Source organism: Amborella trichopoda, chromosome 6 (genome assembly GCF_054954075.1).
Source record: "Amborella trichopoda isolate Santa Cruz 75 chromosome 6, AtrichopodaSantaCruz75HAP2 v2.0, whole genome shotgun sequence".
In the NCBI taxonomy this organism is placed as follows: domain Eukaryota; kingdom Viridiplantae; phylum Streptophyta; class Magnoliopsida; order Amborellales; family Amborellaceae; genus Amborella; species Amborella trichopoda.
The window spans coordinates 32,550,346-32,571,991 of NC_142341.1; the positions used below are offsets into that span (position 1 = coordinate 32,550,346).

Sequence of the window (21,646 nt, forward strand, 5' to 3'; positions counted from 1 at the left end):
TCTTTCCCAGCAGACCACTGATTCTCCTTGTTTGTTTCATGGGAAACCGGCGGACGCCATGGGAAAGCAGTTTCCCATAAGCACTCTGCCAATGTAATTTCCTAGTGAAGCTTGTCCACAAACTAAATAAGTATGGAAGCACTTTGCCTTGGAAGGGTCTTTCTCATGGGAAAGCTGTCTTAGGGAAAGAACATTCAAAGGGAGCGAACATCCCCTAAAACTGTAGTACCACCCTATGATTCCATCCAGGCTTCTATACCATATACCCCTTAGAATATCTGATATGGCTTGGTAAATGTTTTTATTAATGGATATACTCAACACAAATTTTTTCTGCTTTTTCAATAAAAATCTCTTTCATTTTTCTTTTGTTTCATACTACTTAGTTGACGTAGTAAATAAGCAGTTACTGTCTACATAGATTGCAAATATTTCGATCCATTTGTGTTGACTCTATGTCCTCTATTAATTCATAATTGAGCATTAACCAGTTGGGAGCTTTTTTGGATTTTCTTATGCATTGTTTTTTACCTGCATGCTTCCTACACAGAAAAGTTCTGTTAATTTTTTATTTGGTTTTTCTAAGATGTATTATTTTATTCTTTTGCAGCTATGGGCCATGTCAAACTCCTACTCTAGGTTTTTGTGTCCAACGCTACTTACAGATTACGACATTTAGGCCTGAGAAGTTTTGGTCTTTGCACCCATACATCAGTAAAAGTGGTTATGAACTTCGCCTAGAGTGGGACCGTAGCAGAGTTTTTGATTTAGATGTGAGGTTCTACTTTAGTGAGTTTGACTTAAATTCCATGGTATGCTGTTTCTTGAATTAATGAGATTATTTACAGGAGTTATTTTTTATTTTAATAATTTGCAGGTTACAAAAATTTTTGAAAAGCTGGTGGTTGATGAAGGAAAAGTAAAAGTAATTGGAATATCAACAAAAGAGGAAAGAAAAGCCCGTCCTTTTGGGCTTAATACTGTGAATTTGCTGAAGGTAATACCGTTTGCCATGTTGGTTCTCCTTTACTTCATTGAGGCCTTACAAATCAAGTTATTGGTTTATAAATGGCACTCATTAGAAAATTTAGTAACTTGTGTATACCTGCTATGGTTATGGAATGGCTCTATAGCAAATTCTATGTATACTTCTGCTTCTATGGAATTATCTTATTAATATTTTGGTGACTAATCATTGTTCCTAGGAACTGAATGTCAAGTTTCTTTTATTTAACTCATGTCCATGTCATTAATTTTAATTTAGAAAAAATTAACAGGATTTTGATCCCAAGATACTCTACAAGCAAGGTGGCATGACATGCCTACACCTGACCTTTCCTTTTAGGGTTCGGAGTATCAAATCTGCCATCCATCCTATTAACTTGTATACGTGATTCACACTGATACCATTGAACTTATGCCATCCAGTAGTTAATCCATCTTAAGATCATTTCATTAAGTCAGAGTGGTCCCTTCAATGGTCATGAATTCAAAGCAAGCGAATCCAAAGCAAGCTCTAGTGTATTTTGTGCCCATGGAGAAATTTATAACATCTTAACCAAATGGGGTACCTATAGATTTAATTTGGTCGGTGTCGGAAAAGAAAGGCGTCTCCAGATGCTATATTGACACGGTGAGAGATATGTACGAGGGACGCTAACTAGTGTGCAGACAACTAACTAGAGAGACAAATGAATTTTTAGTGATAATAGGCCAACATTAGGGGTCAGCGTTGAGCCCATGTCTTTTTTGTTTTTGTTATGGACGAGTTAACTAGGAACCTACAAGATGAGGTACCATGGTGTATACTATTCTCGAATGACATAGCTTTAATTGATGAGACTAGCAGCGGTGTCAATGCAAAGTTAGAACTTTGTAGGGATGCTCTAGAATCTGAAGGTTTTAAAATTAACCAGACTATGACAAAATAACTGGAATATAAGTTTAGTAATAATAAGAGTAGAAACGAGACCAATAAATACCTAAAATAGAGTATTTTCTATAGCTTGGTTCAATAATGTACAAAAATGGAGAGATTGAAGAAGATGTTATACATAGAATGAGAGTTGGGTAGGTGAAGTGGAGATGTGCGTCCAGAGTTTTATGTGATCGTCGCATACCAATGAAGCTGAAGGGAAGTTCTATAGGACAACTGTGAGACCAACTTTACTTTATAGGATGGAATGTTGGGCGGTCAAGAAATAACATACTAGCTGAGATGAGGATGTTGAGATGGATGAGTGGCAAGACATGAAAAGATAGAATTCGAAATGAATACATTCGAGCGAACTTAGGTGCGGCTTCAATAAATGATAAAGTGAGAGAGTATACTTATGTGGGCGGGCCATGTGCAGTGTAGACTCAATACAACACCATTTAGGAGGCACGATTTGGTTCTAAGTGGAAGGCTCTTAAAGGGCAATGAGAAAGCCCAAAAGGATGTGGATGGAAGTAGTGAGAAAAGACACGGAACTTATGGTTTTACTGAGGATATGGCCCTTGATATACCAGAATGGTGGAATATGATTCATGTAGTTGACACCAAACAGTTGGGATAAGGCTCTGATGATGGTGGTGATGATAATAATGTATTCAATTGTTTGGAAGTTTGTGTTTCTTCTTTCCCAACTCAGGTCTAAATATGAAAGCAATGCACCCGAAAATATACCAGCTTTTTTTTTTTTTTTTGTTGGTTAGTTCAATGGTAGGATTTGAACTTTGGAATGTGGTGTTGCAAAAATCAACATCTTGACCACTCTATCCCAAGCTCAAAACCTATGTAGTTATTACTTCAAGGCAGCCTTAATTGGTTTATTTTTTTAAATCTCATTTATATAGCTAAGACACAATTGTTCCAAGATACCACATAGAAACTATTTTATAAAAGGATCGATGACCAATACAAACAACTGACCTACAGTGCTTGTATCTTCAGCTTGTCCTCTTATGTTTTGGTATTGTAAGAATTGTCATGAACATTTTGTCATCAATTCAAAGTTTTTTGTCGTCGCCCTTGTGGTAAGATTGGCATGCCACATGTGAATGCCCCATGAAGGTGGGGATTATGATTTGGAAGGAAACCTTTTCATGTTTTGAAAGCTAAAGGAAATGCATATGCTATGATTTTGGACTCTTCTGTACCTGTTTTTCCTTCATATGAGGGAAGTGAATGCAAATGCTGATGCATTAGCCAGTGAGGGTGTTGAGTGCAATGAACATTTAGTTGTGTTGTCTTCTCCTTGACCACTGAGATGCTGCCTTAGTATCTCCATGGCATTTTCAGGACTCGTGGGAGAATTATTTCAAGTGAACAAATTGTTTAACCATAACTTGATAAAAAAATGCATGTAAAATGCATGGGAAACATCATATGGCAGAAATAATTATGGGAAACTTGTGTGAAATTCTTTTGAAGCATTTGTGAAATATGTGAAAGATGCTAATGTGTAATAAAATGTTTGTGAAGCATGCAGATAATTACTGTGAATGCCCATTAAGCATTTGTGGACTGGTGAAACTTTCAATTATTTTCCCAATTTATGGAGTTTATAAATTTCTTGTTATGAGACCCTGGGCATTCCAAGTTACCTTGTTCAATGCAGGGATTTCACTAAAACTTACTCCACTAATACATTGTTATTGATCTTTTCCGGTAGTTTTGGGTTAGTTTACCATACTACGTGAAAAGAATATTTCGACTTTGTGTTGTGAATATTTATTCTCTTCTAAAATTTCTTAGCAAGGTGTTCCCAGTTTTTTATATGTGAACGAGAGTTAAATGTTTGGTTTAACCCATGGGATGTATTAACTTAGGGCATAAGTTTCCAAGAAACAGTTATGTTCTCTAGTTCTGTTGTGCTTTCTTTTTCTTTTTTCTTACTCAATTGTTTGAAATTCTCAACGATAATAATCCGACAGCTGCTGTAGATTGTTGCAAGTGAATGCATGAACCTAGTTATGCTTAGCATACTCTGTGTTCTCTATTTACTTCAGGTTGCTTCCAGTGCATTAGGCCTTGGACCACATCAAGCTATGCAAATTGCTGAGCGGTTGTACACTCAGGGTTTCATCAGGTTTTCTTCGTTTTGATTGTTGCATGGTGATCAGATTTTTCTTTTCAGAAAATATAAATTACTAACTAAAGATTGTGCTATGTTTCTAAACAGATTCTCTGTATCATGAACACAAGACTGGCTTCTATATGCATTATGCTTGTTGATGGCTTCCAATTCTAATTAATTGGGCATGGTTATCCAAAACCTAACTTGCATAAGTAATTGTTGCCCATTTCATTAATACTATTTTGTGGAAGACAAGACTACATTATGCATGGCACATGTTGATGACTTGCAACTTATAAATAGTTAGGAGTGGTAATATCCAAAACAGATTTGTTAACTAGACAAATTTGCAGGTAGAATGTTGCGGTATGTGGCCTTTAAAGGCCTTGAAAGCATGTAAAAACGATGACTATAAGTAATAATGTACTCTAGGTAGCATTGTTTAAAAAAACGGTCCACCCAGCGCCTAGGCACCCGCCTAGGCGTTTTTTAACAAAAAATCGCACGCCTCATGAAAAGGCGTCCGAAACGGGCGTTTTTACCTGGGCGGGCGCCCAGTGCCCAGGTCTAAGTGGGCGCCTAGGCGGGCGCCCAGCGCCCAGGTATGGGTAGGCGCCCAGTGAAGTCAGGCAGAAATTGCTTTTTAAATTCGCCCAAAAGGGCAGAATAGGTCATTTTGACCCCCAAGTTTGTATAAAAAAGTTATGGGGTTTATTTTTGAACTCCCAAAGTGAAACGTATGTTACGAAATGGAATAAATTACAAAATTTGACACAAATATATGCATATATGTACATTAGGATAGCAAATATTTTTAAAAATGCTATGATTTTCCACTACAGAGATAAAAATGGATGAGTTTCCACTACAGGGCGCCTGAGGATCTAGGCACCCGCCTAGGGGCCGCCTAGCGTTTTTTGATACCTTGCTAGGTAGAGTGTGGTCCATTTAGGACTAGAGAGGCATGCTTCATAGTGCCTGTTGACTCACTTAGGTTGGACAGTCTAAGCTTGGGAGTTGAGTCCAAAAGCCTTTGGCTCTGGGCATTAGGCACACCCGTGGAAGGTTTGTAGGGTTGTCCCTTTGAGTTTGGAGAGATACCCAGGGTGGATTGGCCAGGAGTTGGCCAATCTCCTATGTGTAGTTGGTGCCTTGTGAGGGAAAGGGCCAAAATCCCAACATTACCACCACATGACATGTACGTATGATAGCCTTATCTATGGGAAATGACATGCAAGAGTAATACATGTACATGTGCTGTAGAGAGGCTATTGCGATAACGTGCACATGTCTATGTATGATATAACTTGTAGTTCAAACGCTAGACCCATGTTTTCTCTATTTATTGGCCACATTTGATGAGTCAAACATGAGCCCCTGCGATTTGATTGTGGATCATGGGTTCTGTGGGGTTGGTTTGAGGATATAGGTTTTGGACCTCGGGAACTATTATAAGTGGAGTCCTTTCTAATTTTGCAAATTCTTGACTTGATGGATCCAATGCTTTTTTAATAATGTTTATTTATGTTTTGGAAAATTTATTAATCGCGAAAATGAATTTTTAATGTGCATTACATGTTTTATTTTTCCATCATAATTTTTTTAAAAAATTATATATTTTTTAGCATTTAAAAGTTATACTAGAGGGGTTTAAAAATTTGTATCAGGTGCTTAACATAATCTGTGACTCATGTGGGGCTCAGTGGCTAGGCATGGGCCACTAGGGCTCCTAGGCCAACAACTCCCTCTCTTTCCGCTTCTTTTTCTTGTTTGACCAAGTTAAGTTGGTTATTATCTTGGATAAGTTTGGAAAAATTAGGAAAGATGAGATAAGTGTTTTAGAAGGTTTTGAAAGTTTCTAGGTGATTTGTGAGAACGAAAAATCTTTTGGATAAGCATCTTATCTTTTTAGAACTAAGTGAATGGGTCAAGGAAACTAGGGGATAAGGGTTTTAGATCTTTCTCTCTATCATGATGGCTGATTTAGTGAATAGAGGGTTGAGATTAGAAGCCAATCTTCACCCCTCAGATCACCAAGGATCAATAGTCGAGATTGAATCTCATAAAAGATGGTTAACCCTAAATCTGGACACCACTATAAATATAGGGGTTAAAGGAGTGACTATGTGGAATTCAAAGTAATAAATTTAAAAGTTTTCTTTTTATTTATTTTTAATATACCTGAATTCCACATACATAGGCCACTATGCACTGCTGTAAATCCAATTTAAAACCGTAAACACAATCTAAGATCTTTACTTTTATTGCCAAAACAAATATATACCATTCAAGAGCCATAACCAATCGTCCACTATGAAATTACGAAATATGGTCCTGAAAATTCATAGAAAAATATAAAATATGATAGAAAATAGATTAAATCAGCTGGGAAGACTTACTAGAAGATGCCTGGAGTTATCCTCACATATATTGATACACCCCACACCCGATTCCTTGATTGATGGTGCACTTTTAATCCTTTAGGTCTTGTTGGAATTTCTGAGATCAGGAAGCTTTATAAGCAATACCTTTCAATCTAGCGTTTTAGTGAGCTAAAAAACTCTACTAACATTTGTAGAAACCCTAGAGGAACAAATTAGAGCTAAGGTTGAGGTTTATTTCTCTCTTAGCTGGCTGTACCTCTCTTCTTCTTCAAAACCAGCAGTGTCCTTACTAAGGGTTTTAAAGTGCCACTTCCCTTTCTCTTTCTTTTTGGGTGGCGGAAAGGGGAGAGGGACATGATTCAAATTGGGAAGAGAGAGAAATATGGTGCGTGAAGGAGAAGAGAGAGATGGGTTCACTTTTCTTGGCTTGTGAGAGAGAGAAATATGGCTTGAGGGAGGTTTTTTTTTTTTTTTTTTGTGTGTGTGTGTGTGTGTGTGTGTGAGAGAGAGAGAGAGAGAGAGAGAGAGAGAGAGAGAGAGAGGTCTTATAAGATTTTGAGAGAGGTTCAAATAGGTTTAAATAGAAAAATAAATCGTTCTCCACCTTAGAGTAAGATTCCATCTAGGTATGCGTTATCTAATTTTCCATCTTGACCATTAGGATATTTAGGAAATTTATGGGGTGAGAGACTAAATTTGAGCCATCAATCCCCAAATCAGCCGTCATGATTTTGGGTGGAAATTAGGAACCTTATCCCCTTATGATTTTACCCATGTCCAACTTCTATTTAAATTTAAACTGTAACCTCTTTTAATATTATCTAGATCTTCCAAAATCTATAGGAAGTCAAAGATAATATTTTTTCTCTTAAACTCCCATTTGAATAGGGAACAAATCTATTTTAAAAAGATTCCCTAACTAACCATCTTTTAACTAACAGATGGCACACAAACCACCAAAAAAGGTGGTGTGCCACTCTAGGGATCTTTTGTGGGTCCCACAAGGCTACACGTGCCGCTCATGGTGACACACACAGGTGGGGGCTAGATCTTTGCTCCCCACGGGCCCTTTCAAGTTCTGAAAATTCGAAAATACCCTTTTTCATGAATATACAGCAGAATTATTTTTTTAAAATTCTGAAAAAGTTTGTAAAAATATAAAAACGTTTCTAATACCAAAATAGAATATTCTAGAATTGGGCTGGCACCAATGGGTCAAAATTTGCGACAATATGGGTGCTCTACCTGAACCAAGAACCATGATCCACAATTGTCTTCTTATCCAACCTAACAAGGACCGATGACCTACAATTTCAATCAGGGGCTCATAATTAGCTTGTCAAAGTTGGACAATAAATAGTGGGACCATTATCTTGGAATGTGGATTTCAGTCCCCCCCACCTTTAAGAGCAAGTCTAGCACTTATCACCAAACTGCAAAAGGGGACTCTCTCTATGTATGTGTCCCTCTATAGGGCTGCTTTCTAGTAATTCGGTTGTCATGTGTACATGCCATGCGGATCCCTTAAGTTGAGTTCCTAGTACAAGCCTTATATAAAAAGCATCCTAGACTCTATATCACCTTTATAGGCATCAGAGCTAGGCTCTTTGGTGGCCCCTTAAGTCCTTTTATTGAGTCTTAGACTGTATTTAGAGTGCAAAGTGGGAGCCATGGTGGCCAAGTCCATTTTGACTGAACTACTCAAGGAAGAAAAGTTCGACGGATCGAACTATATAGAGTGGAGAAGGAAGATTGGCTATGTTTTTCATGAGAATGGGCTAACTCCTCTCTTGACTGAGCCCCCTCTTAGTGAGTCAGCCCATAATGCATCTCAAATCCCAAGAGATGCCTCCATTACATGGCTACACAAAAATCAAGGTACTCTTAACATTGTGCTAGCCACGATGCATGATACTTATGTCAAGGAGTTTGAATCATGCACCACCATAAAGTAGATCATGGACAAGTTGGAAACGAGCTTTGACACTCCTTCAAGGGCCAAGAAGATAATCACTTTGAAGAAGTTACTAGCTTGCAAAATGGATGATCACACTAAAGTGATCATGTGAGTAAGTTTAAGCAATGTGCTCAAGAATGTGATGATGCCAGCGTTGCTCATTATTAAGAGACTCAATACCATGTTCATCATCTCCATATCACCCATGTGGGAGGGGTTCGTGGCCAACCTCTTAGTAAGGGACACACCGATCACCATAGATGAGATTGCTCGCTTCATGAAGGCCGAAGAGCAAAGGAGGATAGCTATAGATGGACCTAGGAGCTTGGTCCATATGATAAACCCTTCTCTCCCTTCCTCTTCTTTTCTGCCTAATGCTAATGTGAATGTATGCAATTCGGGGACTAGTGGGACCACGCTTAATAATAATAATAAGAAAGGACAGGGACAAGGAAAAATGAGCAAGGTAAGGTAATATGAATGCCAGGAGGCCACTTCCTTAACAACCTAGCAACTACTTCCTTAGGTCCCATAATCAAAGGGGGAATCAAGCTAGCCAAGGGAGTCAAAATCCTAAGAACAAGCCACCACCTCAACCTATTATGGTGAATGGTAGGGTTGTGTGGCCATCTTCTCAAGATTACTCGAAGTGCAATGTTTTAGATGTAAGAAATATAGGCACACTTCAAAGTTTTGTAGGTATCCACCATTAAATCTTCTCCTCCCTCCACCTCTAAGATCCAATACCGGCAAGCCCCATGCTAATGCCAGTGTCAGCAAGGCTCCAAAAAAGGAGAGGGTATATGTGGTAAATGAGACCCTCATAGCTAATGGAGAGACCAATGTATGGGTTTTAGACCCCGGTTTCACGGTTCAATGTGGCTAATTCTATGAAGGGATTTCGTACTTTTGAGGCTTTTAAAATGAAAACTCATAATTTCTACATGGGGGGCAATCAATGAAAAGAGTGTTGGGCAAGGGAGAGTATACATTGAGGCTTGCCAATGGTGAGACTCTTATTTTCAAGGATGCACTCTATGCCTTGGTCGTGAGGAAGAACATGAGCTCGGTGTCTAAGATGAGCAAGACAGGTTTGATGGTTTTGTTTAAGAAAAGTCAAGTCTATGTGTATGAGAGGTCCATTGGTGGGGATCTCGTTTTTTATGCGTTTCTTGTAGATAGCCTTTATCAAGTTGCAGTGAAACTCGAATTTGCTTATGTGGGTGAGTGCTTATGACACCTAAGACTACGACATATAAACAATCAAGGCTAGAAGTAATGATACAATGGATTGCTTAATAAAATGGATGGGAATTCACAAAACATATGTGAAGCATGCCTAGAAGGGAAAATGGTTAAGAAACCCCATAACAATGTTGATAGGGTTACTACACTCTTAGAACTATTCCACTTTGATATGTGTGGACCAATGAGTGTGTCTACAAAAGGGCGAACGAGGTATTTCATAACTTCTATCATGACTACTCCAAACTTGGCTATACATATCTATTAAGGAACAAAAGTGATGGCTTGAATAAATTCCAAGAATACAAAGCTGAGGTTTAAAAGGTTGAGAACCTAATGGGAACAAAGATTAAAATCCATAGAACTGGTAGAGGAATGATTAAAATCCTTAGAACTGATAGTGGAGGGGAATACACTTCCCATACCTTTCATTAATATTGTGTGCAAAATGGTATTATTTATCAAACCACCATGCTTTACTCTCTGCAACAAAATGAAGTCGCCGAAAGAAGGAATAGGATTGTTATTGGGATGGTAAGGAGTATGTTGAGCAACACTATTCTTGGTTTAGAATTTTGTGGTCAGATGATCCTACATGTTACATATGTCCCTAACCGGACTCCCATTAAAGTGGTGTCATCTGCTCCATACAAATACTTGTAGGCCGACTTCCTTCTTATAGGCACTTCAAAGTTTGGGAGTGCCCATCCTATGCCTCAATCCCATTCCAAAATAGGTCTAAACTAGACCATATGACCATAAAGTGTGTCTTTATAGATATCCTACATATGGGGAGAGCTATAGATTCAATGACCTATCCAATGGGAATGTTATTGAACGCCTAGATGCTCACTTTATTGAGGATGAGTTCCTTGAAGTGAAAATAACCCATAAGAGAGTGGACTTCTATGAACTTGAACCAAATAAGAGGTTGAAACACCCCGACTTAGAAGTGAAAGAGTAAGAAGACACCCGAATTCTTCTCCTACCTTGTAGAAACTTATGAAAGAATAAGTGAGGAACCCGAACATGAAGCCTATACCTATCAAGAAGCCATATCTTGTTTGAGAGTACATGTTAGAAAGAAGTTATGGAAGATGAGATGAATTCGATAATAAAAAACCTGGTATGGCAACTAGTCCACCTACCACCTAACCGAAAGGCTGTAGGATGTAAGTGGTCTTCAAGAAGAAACTCAACTCCGAGGGTCAAATAGAAAAGTGTAAGGCAAGATTCATGGCTAACGGGTTCACACAAAAGGAAAGGGTAGATCATTATGACACCTATTTACCCATTGCAAATATGCCTTCCATTAGAATGATCTTATCCATGACCTTCTTTTACTTAGAATTGTACAAAATGGATGTGATAATGGCCTTCTTGAATGGTAACCTAGAGGAAAAAATCTACATGAACCAACCCAAGGGATTCAATGTACGAGGGAAAAAGAAACTTGTATACAAGCTTAACAAGTCCTTATATGGACTCATCAAACAAGCCTCTAGGAGATGGTTACTGAAATTCCACCAAACGTTAGCTAGAAATGGTTTCAAGGCAAATGAGGATGATCATTGTGTATAAGTTAAGATCAGTGGGAGTGGCATCACATTCTTAACTCTTTATGCAGATGGCATTCTAATAGCTAGTAGTACCTTAGACCTAATAAGAGAAACAAAGGCACTTCTTCCGAAAACTTTGATATAAAGGACTTGGGTGAAGCCTCATGTGTGTTGGGAATTCAAATAATAAGAGATAGAGCGGCCCAAACTATTTAATTATCTCAATCCACATATTGTAAGAAGATACTTGAAAGATTTGGATTGAGTCATTGTAAGCCCATCGATACACCTATTGAGAGAAGAGTGAAGTTAACTGTTAACACGAGCCCAAGAAATGATTATTAAAGAAAAGAAATGGAAAAAGTATGGAAGTGTCATGGGTTCACTAATGTACGTTACCATCGGTACGGACCCGATCTGGCTTTTGCCCAAAGCCTGATTGGGCGCTTTTAAAGTGATCCCAGATTAGAACATTGGAAAGCGATTAAGAGAATCATGAGACATTTAAAGGGAACAATTGATTATGTATTTGAGTGAGTTAAGAACCTTGGGCTTCTTAGACTGCAATTTTCAAGGAGATCCGGATGACTCGAAGTCAACTTCTGCTTATGTCTTCATGTATGGAGGAGGTGCTATATCTTAGAGTGCTAAGAAGCAAAACCTAAGGGCGTTATCTACTATGGAAGCCAAGTATATGGCTCTATGCTCCGCATCAAAGGAAGCACTTTGGTTAAAGAAGTTCTTGGTTAAAGAAGTTCCTCAATCAACTTCACCATAGCCTACTAAGACATGGAGTCATAAGGATCATGTGGGATAACTAAGCCACCATAGCAGTGGCAAAAGAACCGAGGTTCCCTAGCAAGTGGGAGTGAGTGAGAGATGATGATTCTAGGTGCTTGGTGCGTTGGGGCCTAGAATCACATACCTCGAGTACATAAGGCAATGAGATGTACCGGTGAGAGAGAGAGAGATCGCTTTTTCGAGGTGTGAGGTTCACCTCTAAGTCAAGGGTAGATTGTATGCCTCATGCCTTATGTATTGGCCACGGCGAAAAGAATCAAGAAGAAATTAGAGCCCGAATATCTCAAGTGTAATGGCCCTGTATAAGATGTTCATGACTCATGCGACACGAGTCTGTACCTTGATATTAGACAACCTTATGGCATGTGCACATACAGTCACATGAAAAGCCACTCTTCTAATGTGTGATCCAACTATTAAGAGCTTGTGTACGTGTGTCATGAGAGGACCCCTAGAATAACAATATGAATAATCCTCAGTCTTCAAATACCAAAAAAGGAAAACAACTTATGGACTTAGTACCAAGTAATATGTTTGGGCCCCTTATGCCCATTCACTCTTCCTTGAGTCTGACACCTATGTCACCTCTCAGATCCTCAAATATACCTGAATACTTGATTCAAACTCCTCCTCAAAGTCCAATACAAACTCCAAGTCCGGCGTTTTCCCCGGCAACATACCCAAATAATCAAACCTCTACCACTGCCAAATCAGTCTATATAGACACAGCCTTCTTAACAGATATACCTATTTCTGATAATCATGCACAACTTGACCCAAATAAATTAGCTCCCCTTTATCTTGTAAACCACCTAAATCCATCATACGGAGTCAAAACCCGTGAATGGTATGAAGCTATTCTTATGGAAACCGGTTCGGTTTCAATTGTTCATTTTTATCAAGGTACGACTAAAGTATATGCTTACTCCAAATTTCAAATTAAAAAATTACTTTCTTATGATGATTGGGGATGCAATCCTCTTCAAGGGAAAAAATTATTGAATCCAGAGTTTCAATATAAATATTATAAATATTCTGAGTACATAGAAGCCTGGCATAAAGTATTCTTCTACCAGAATCCAAATAATACTCATTCCTGGTATTTGCAATTTAAACTTCCTATTCTTGAAAGATTCCCAAGTTGGTTCTGCCATTGGTTTTTACTATGGGGATCACAGACCCAAATCTTACCAGATACTTTTCAAGCCTTTTAGATAAAATTTGCGCAACATAATACTTGTACCGACCTAGATGATTTCCATCTCTACTTCATGGCTATCTACCAAATACCCTAGATCCTAAAATGGGATTACTCTATTGCTGAAAATAATACTAATAATTATAAGTATATTCCCAAACTTGGCAAAACCCTTAAAATCAATTGGTGGGATATTTTCTGTACTAATCCTGCCTCTTTACCCCTGAAACGAATACCTCCTCAAACCAACAATCTAAATCCACCAGCATATAATACAGTCAGTTTACGTACTTTCTCAGCCTATCTGAAGAAAATGAAACAAGCACACCCTAATGCTACCTTGGAAGAATTAGAGCAAAATCTTCTTTATATATTTGCTCCTGATACTAATGCACCAACTACATCTGAAGAAACTGTGCAATCCGGCAATCCCTTGTTTGACGACTTCAGCCAAAGACCCGACGCTTAGCCCGGCCCGATATGATTCAATATGGTGTCTGGACTGGTTCATAAAGCAGATACCTCCACAGTTCGATGATATGACCTCACCATCATAAAGCAGATGCCTCTACAGTTCGATATGACGTCACCAGCATAAAGCAGATGCTTCGACAGAAAGATTCCCTTCTTTATACATTGATAAGACATCTCCAATAGTAAAGATGTCCCTTTTCCCCGTTTGCATTGATGTGACTAATTTCGGGTCACTTCACGGTCACACTTCGACCGACGTGTCTCTTTCTCCTTCAATTGTTGCTCGCACATGCCACTCCCACAGACACACCAAAGATTCGCCATCGCAATCCATCGCTGTCACCAAAGCTCGGCTATCCCCTGCACTTGCCACGTATCCCTCTCCAGCGAATACCTTATCCTTTCACCACCACTGAGTTCCTTCGTCGATACGCTATCCTCTCTCAGCCACAAGCATTCCTTCGTCGCTACGCTATCCTCTCTCAGCCACAAGTACTCCTTCGTCGTTCATCTATAAATAGCCACTCTCTCAGTTGAACAAGGCAGACTGCATCAAGGACGCAACAAAGCATCATCAGCATACTCAAGCTCTCATATGCTCTCTCATATTCTCCCTTTTTCTTGTTCTTCTTCTTCTTCTTCTCTCTTTCTGTAGACAGTAGGTTAGTCATCTACATTCAGTTATTTGTACATCACCAAAGTCGGTAACTTCTATATGTCCTCTTTATTTTAGAATGTGTGATTGCAATCTATCTTCCTTACCTTCCTATTATCCTTCTGAGTGGAAAAAGTTTGCAAGTCTCTGTATATGTAATCAGTAAGTTATGCAATTTAAATTTGTGTTTACATTCAAAATCTGTGACTATACTCATACGTCGTGGATCATATTTGATATAACCTGGCTTTCTGTTTTAATTATCATATTTCTATTTCTGTATTATGTTGACATTCTGCAACAATTAATAGCGTATAACTCTGTAATCTTTTCATATGTAAGATAAGTCATGATAATCGCTTAGGGTAGATCTTCGCACAAAATGGTATCAAAGCCAACCCTGTTTTAGAGATCTAAAAGTTAATACTAGTTCTTCTATCTTAAGAAACTTAATAAATCATCCATTAAAGAAAGTTGGTCCGAGAATTGAGGTTAGAGACGCTCAGGACATCCAGTCAGTTTAGGCCAGGGGAGCCGTTAGAAGACGTAAGAGGTAGTCAAGGAGGTCTGTCCAGATAACACTCAACCGCAACCTAATAATGGAAAAATTTATTAAGAATCTGACGGATAAAACAATTAGTACAACTAATAGAACTCTAAGGATCAAAAACAAAGAAGAAATTATTATTAATGATATTGAAAACCAAATACAAAATTGGAACATACCTAAAGTTCCAATATCAGATGTCTATAAGAAAGGCACATTCGATCTAAAAATTGGATATGCTATTAAAACAGTAGAAGAGACTCTGTCTCTTACAAGTAATCAAGAAGACTTTCAATTACTATCTCAAAAGATATTACAAGTTCATAAAAACAAAAATTATAAATTTTTACATATAGGATTAATTCAAATAGCTGTCAAACCTTTAACTCGTTTAGGACTAAATAATTCTATCCTAGTCTGCTTACGCGATACTAGGCATAATAGATTTTCTGATTCACTACTAGGAATGGTCGAATCAAGTTTATATAGTGGACCAATATATTTCAATTGTTTTCCAAATTATTCTGTATCACTTACAGATCCAAATATTTTAAATGTTTTATCGTTAAATCTCAAGACTCAAGGATTTAATATGATGATTGGTTCTCAAAATATAGCCATTGTTTATCGACTTTATTATAAAGTAATGAATACATTATGTCCAAATGTACTTCAAATAGATACAAGAGGACAAACAATATTTTTTCAAACCAATATGGAAAAATCAAATACAATTATACCAAAAACAATATCATGGTCAGATATTGTTCTACCCCAAACATGGTCTATCCATAATGAAAATCAACCATCACAAATATCTACTCAAAACATTCCAGATAAAATTATTGAATATACAGATGGAAATATAGAAATTCAATTCACTCGAAAAATTAGAATGACACTAGATGATGCATCCATCTCAGGAACTTCAAATAATTATTCTTTCCGAGAATCAGAACCAGCAAGAAAGTCTGTTACTACATATAATAGGATCCCTTCTACCATACATATTCCTCCAATAAAACCACAAATCACTGACTTACTAAGGACACCGGATAATATCCTTATCCCTCAATACAAAAAAAGGCGTTTGGTAACTCGTTACATATCTCGTTTTCAATAAAACTTTTGAGTTGTTGTATTTTTTGTATTATATCATGAGTTTGAAGTTTTTCACTGAGAATTTTATGTTTGATTTCAAGTTGTAATGATCCTATAAAATCTTCTTTGTGTTTAATACTTTGTTTGACAGTATTAATTTCTTTGATTTTTGGTTTATCAAGAAATTCAAATTTGATAGGAGTACCATGAGTATTTGTTTCAATACCTGTATGGGAAATAGTATTATTTTCAGCAATAGAGTAATCCCATTTTAGGATCCAGGGTATTTGGTAGATAGCCATGAAGTAGAGATGGAAATCATCTAGGTCGGTACAAGTATTATGTTGTGCAAATTTTGTCTGAAAGGCTTGAAAAGTATCTGGTAAGATTTGGGTCTGTGATCCCCATAGTAAAAACCAATGGCAGAACCAACTTGGGAATCTTTCAAGAATAGGAAGTTTAAATTGCAAATCCCAAGAATGAGTATTATTTGGATTCTGGTAGAAGAATACTTTATGCCAGGCTTCTATGTACTCAGAATATTTATGATATTTATATTGAAACCCTGGATTCAATAATTTTTTCCCTTGAAGAGGATTGCATCCCCAATCATCATAAGAAAGTAATTTTTTAATTTGAAATTTGGAGTAAGCATATACTTTAGTCGTACCTTGATAAAAATGAACAATTGAAACCGAAGCGGTTTCCATAAGAATAGCTTCATACCATTCACGGTTTTTGACTCCGTATGATGCATTTAGGTGGTTTACAAGATAAAGGGGAGCTAATTTATTTGGGTCAAGTTGTGCATGATTATCAGAAATAGGTATATCTGTTAAGAAGGCTGTGTCTATATAGACTGATTTGGCAGTGGTAGAGGTTTGATTATTTGGGTATGTTGCCGGGAAAAACGTCGGACTTGGAGTTTGTATTGGACTTTGAGGAGGAGTTTGAATCAAGTATTCAGGTATATTTGAGGATCTGAGAGGTGACATAGGTGTCAGACTCAAGGAAGAGTGAATGGACATAAGGGGCCCAAACATATTACTTGGTACTAAGTCCATAGGTTGTTTTCCTTTTTTGGTATTTGAAGACTGAGGATTATTCATATTGTTATTCTTATTGTCAATAAAGAGTTGCAAACCGTAAGAGGAAAATCCATAGGATGAAACCGTCTCGTCCTTAGGGTGTTTTGGGTAGGTGCTATGGCATCTGGGCTGGTTCATAAAGCAGATACCTCCACAGTTCGATGATATGACCTCACCATCATAAAGCAGATGCCTCTACAGTTCGATATGACCTCACCAGCATAAAGCAGATGCTTCGACAGAAAGATTCCCTTCTTTATACGTTGATAAGACATCTCCAATAGTAAAGATGCCCCTTTTCCCCGTTTGCATTGATGTGACTAATTTCAGGTCACTTCACAGTCACACTTCGACCGACGTGTCTCTTTCTCCTTCAATTGTTGCTTGCACATGCCACTCCCACAGACACACCAAAGATTCGCCATCGCAATCCATCGCTGTCACCAAAGCTCGGCTATCCCCTGCACTTGCCACGTATCCCTCTTCAGCGAATACCTTATCCTTTCACCACCACTGAGTTCCTTCGTCGATACGCTATCCTCTCTCAACCACAAGCATTCCTTCGTCGCTACGCTATCCTCTCTCAGCCACAAGTGCTCCTTCGTCGTTCATCTATAAATAGCCACTCTCTCAGTTGAACAAGGCAGACTGCATCAAGGACGCAACAAAGCATCATCAGCATACTCAAGCTCTCATATGCTCTCTCATATTCTCCCTTCTTCTTCTTCTTCTTCTCTCTTTCTGTAGACAGTAGGTTAGTCATCTACATTCATCTACATTCAGTTATTTGTACATCACCAAAGTCGGTAACTTCTATATGTCCTTATCCTTCTGAGTGGAAAGAGTTTGCAAGTCTCTGTATATGTAATCAGTAAGTTATGCAATTTAAATTTGTGTTTACGTTCAAAATCTGTGACTATACTCATACGTCGTGGATCATATTTGATATAACTTGGCTTTCTGTTTTAATTATCATATTTCTATTTCTGTATTATGTTAACATTCTGCAACAATTAATAGCGTATAACTCTGTAATCTTTTCATATTTAAGATAAGTCATGATAATCGCTTAGGGTAGATATATATATATATATATATATATATATATATATAATATATATATATATCCCCAAGGGTGCATCTGTAATTCACTGACACCCGAGAATGATGAGATATTGATTAGGGTGACTTTGATAAGCCATATTATGTGTCCCTGCCATAAACTATGGAGCATAGGCTTGTTGGGTCATTCCAAGAGAATGGACCATCATTCCGGACTAACCCAGTGGAGTACTCCGACACCTAGATTTCAGCTTAAAGATCTCATTTATCTATTATCCAAATTTATTTTGATGCAACGAGTATTTATGATGGAAAAGAATTTTTGAGAATTTTTCGAGATTTTTCTAGGTATACCTTGCTCCATTAGGTTGTCCCCCTATAGCATGGTTGCAATTTTTTGTTGCACACTTTGTAACACTCTTCAACCTATTGTTGTGGGGCAGCAAGCAACTTCCTGTTCCTCAATAGACTTTTTGCATGCTAGCGTGCCTTTCCCTCCCTTCCCCTCTCTCTCTAATGGTTATCAGGAGCTATGTGATTCAAAATTTTTATTTTACTTTTTTAATTTCATTGATGTGGTATAATGTGAAGTTAATCTCCAACAGTTGGTTTCTTTTTTTTAAAAAATGTTTTTTACTATTCACTAGATACTATTCATGGGTATTGTTCATGGACACTATTTACAATTACTATTGATGGGTTACTGTTTACATGTCTTTATTTCTGAAATTTTTTAGAGTCTTAAATTGTTTACTAGTATTTTAATTTAATTTTTGGGTTTTATATGTTATAAAAGGTGGGATATCAAGCTGACCCCACTTTTCAATCCTTTATTTCCTCCACTGTTCTCCTCCAATGGGTAAAAACTCTGGCATCTCTTAGTCTCGGCTCTGCTTTGGAGTCTATGGCTTGAGAGAAACTCAAGAACATTCAGGGGCACCTCGAAAACCACCTAATCAGTATTCCAATCAATCACTGTTCTCATTTCCACTTGGGCCAAATCCACCCCAATATTTGCTACTCTACCAATTGTGAACGTCTTAACAACTGGGATAGCCTCCTTTATCTCTCCACTCATACTGACCTAGACCCCAATGGATGCCCCCTCCCTCCCAGATACCTAAAACTCAACACCGACGGGTCCTCCTTAGAAACCCAGGCCCATCGAGCATTGGAGGACTAATATCAGACTCTTCTTCTACCCTTTTGGCCTTCTCAGATTTCTTTGGTCTCTATGACTCCACCTATGCAGAGGCAAAGGCAGTGTTAGAAGGCCTCAAAAGGGTTGCTTTTGGGCATAAATGCCCTTGGGATTATAGTGGAGTCACTCCAGCAACACAATCTTTTGTGCTACCAAGCAGAAGCAACCCCCTTGGAGATTGCACTCAATATTTGAGCAAATTTCCTTCTTATGCAGCTCACTCCTTCAACCAACTTTCAAACTGATATATCGAGAAGCCAATGATTAGGCAGATCAATTAGCGAAGGAAGGAGCCTCACAAGGACCAGGCAATCTATTTCTTGACAAAAGTGTTGTTTTCGACCCCCCTCTTCTCCTCTCTCTCCTCAGCTCATTCATACCCATTTCATAGCCCCCTCCCCCCCCCTGCCCCCCAAAAAAAAAAAAAAAAAAGAAAAAGATAAAATATATATATATATATATATATATATATATATATATATATATACACACACATATGGGGAATGGAAAAAAAGAAGAATTGTTTTTTACTTTGTTCTATTATTTACATTTATCTGTTCAGTATCCTTCACTTTCTTTACTCTTCTATCCCTCAACCTTCTTCTTTCCTCTTCTCTCTATACCCATCCCTCTCTTATCTTTGGCACCCATACACAATACCCGATTATTGATTCTGCTACCCCTTAGATCTTTAAACCACATACGTTCAGAAGAAATACGTTATCTTTTGCTACTTAGGTTAGCCCTATCCCCTTCCTGTACATTAGGACATGAGTTTTTAAGAATGCTTTTCTTTCTTCCACTAGCTCGGCCCACCTTCTTTGTAGCTCTCTGCTACTCTGCACTCTTCCTCTGCTCTCTCCTTCCCCTCCTCTCTCTTTCTCGTTCTTGGTCTTCTTTCTCTGTTCTTATCCCAGTAGCAGATACCAATGTTTGCCCCCCTAGTTACCTATGCAACTCTGCGGCTTGCACCAAAGATCCAAAGGGAGCTGATAGCTCCCCTTCTTTTAGCAGCCGGTACCATGCTTTACCAAAGATCTATCTTGGTGTTAGTTCACCTGCCCATCACCTATCACGCTGCATGCCTCCAATCAGAAGTCTAAACCCAAAGCCCTGTCTTCACTACCTTTCTCTCACAGAACCTCAAGTTTGCAGTCTTGCAGTAGCTTTGCCTTATCCAGCACTCCTCGGACCAGCCAGTCGATTGGAAGACGCTTCTTCTTGCCTGGTCTATCCCCGTTACAGATCCCATGCCACACATGCCTCAGGCCTCGCGCCAGAAGCCTAAGCCCAGAGCTACACCTCAGGTCAATCTCTCACAGAGTAAACCAGTAAACCCTCGCCGCCTAACTTTTGCAGGGACTCTCACACATGCAGTTTTGCAGAAGCAGACGCTGCATCTTCTCCAATACCTCTCAGGACCAGCTAGAAGTTTGCAAACACTTTCGTTTTTATTGTAAATTATCATCCCCCCCCCCCCCTCCCCTCTCTCTCTCCCCCCTACTATGTTCTCCTTTCTTCTCACTCTAATGTTCTTTGAGCACCCAATTTGTGGGATGCCGTCTAATTTCTGCTCCTTTTGTAAATTCTTGTCTCCTTGACAATGTTAACCATTCTCAAAAAAAAAGATATCAAGCTGACCCCAAATAGTTGGGAAAAGTCTTTGATGATGATGATGAAAAGTCGGGGATGTCACATTATGGGAAGCTAATGTTATTGGAAAAAGATGGTTTTTGTAAATTCTTCCTCCTAAACTGTTGTTTTTTACTTGTTTGAGGTTTGGGAAAAAGATGGTTTTAGTTTTCTGCCTTTCCTTCCTTCATCAACTAGTATCAGAGCTTGGTTAGAAGAGAGTTGGAGATTGCACTACCTAGTTGTGGTGGCCTTAGCTGTAGGGATGACGATCTAATCCGATTACCCAAGAAAACCAACAACTTGAAGAAGAGGGTCACACAATTGTTCTGCAAGTGAGACCAGCAACAATATGCCTTAAACGACGAAGAATCTTTAGGGATAGATCCACATCATGAGGCTTTTTATGGAGATTGATGCAAATCAAAGTCTGGATGGGTTTGATGCACAACGGCAATGACGGGAGCATAATTTTGAAGGAGAACAACAAGGATCTAATCTTCAAATTGATTCAAAACTCTTTGAAAATTCAATGGCCCTATCTTTGATAGTACTCTATCTTTAATAGTGTTCCTATTTTTTATAAAGAACCAGGTGGTCCTATGTTTGATATTGATCCCATTTTTGATGAAGCATTGCATGAAATGAAGAACTTGGAGTTTATATCTATGACAAAGTATA

General features: G+C 38.2%; 1 protein-coding gene across 6 annotated transcripts in view; it reads left to right on the forward strand.

Annotated features, from left to right (window-relative positions):
• LOC18434980 (DNA topoisomerase, type IA, core) overlaps positions 1–21,646 on the forward strand; it is a 70,625-nt gene that overhangs the window by 26,313 nt on the left and 22,666 nt on the right. For all 6 annotated transcript variants that reach the window (XR_016058086.1, XM_088870225.1, XM_088870228.1 and 3 more), the window contains 3 exons: positions 611–773; positions 878–997; positions 3,994–4,073. Coding sequence is in view for 5 of the 6 variants with exons in the window: in XM_088870225.1 (XP_088726351.1) it covers positions 611–773; positions 878–997; positions 3,994–4,073 (363 nt within the window). In the remaining variant the exon portion in view is untranslated. The remainder of the gene's footprint in view (positions 1–610; positions 774–877; positions 998–3,993; positions 4,074–21,646) is intronic.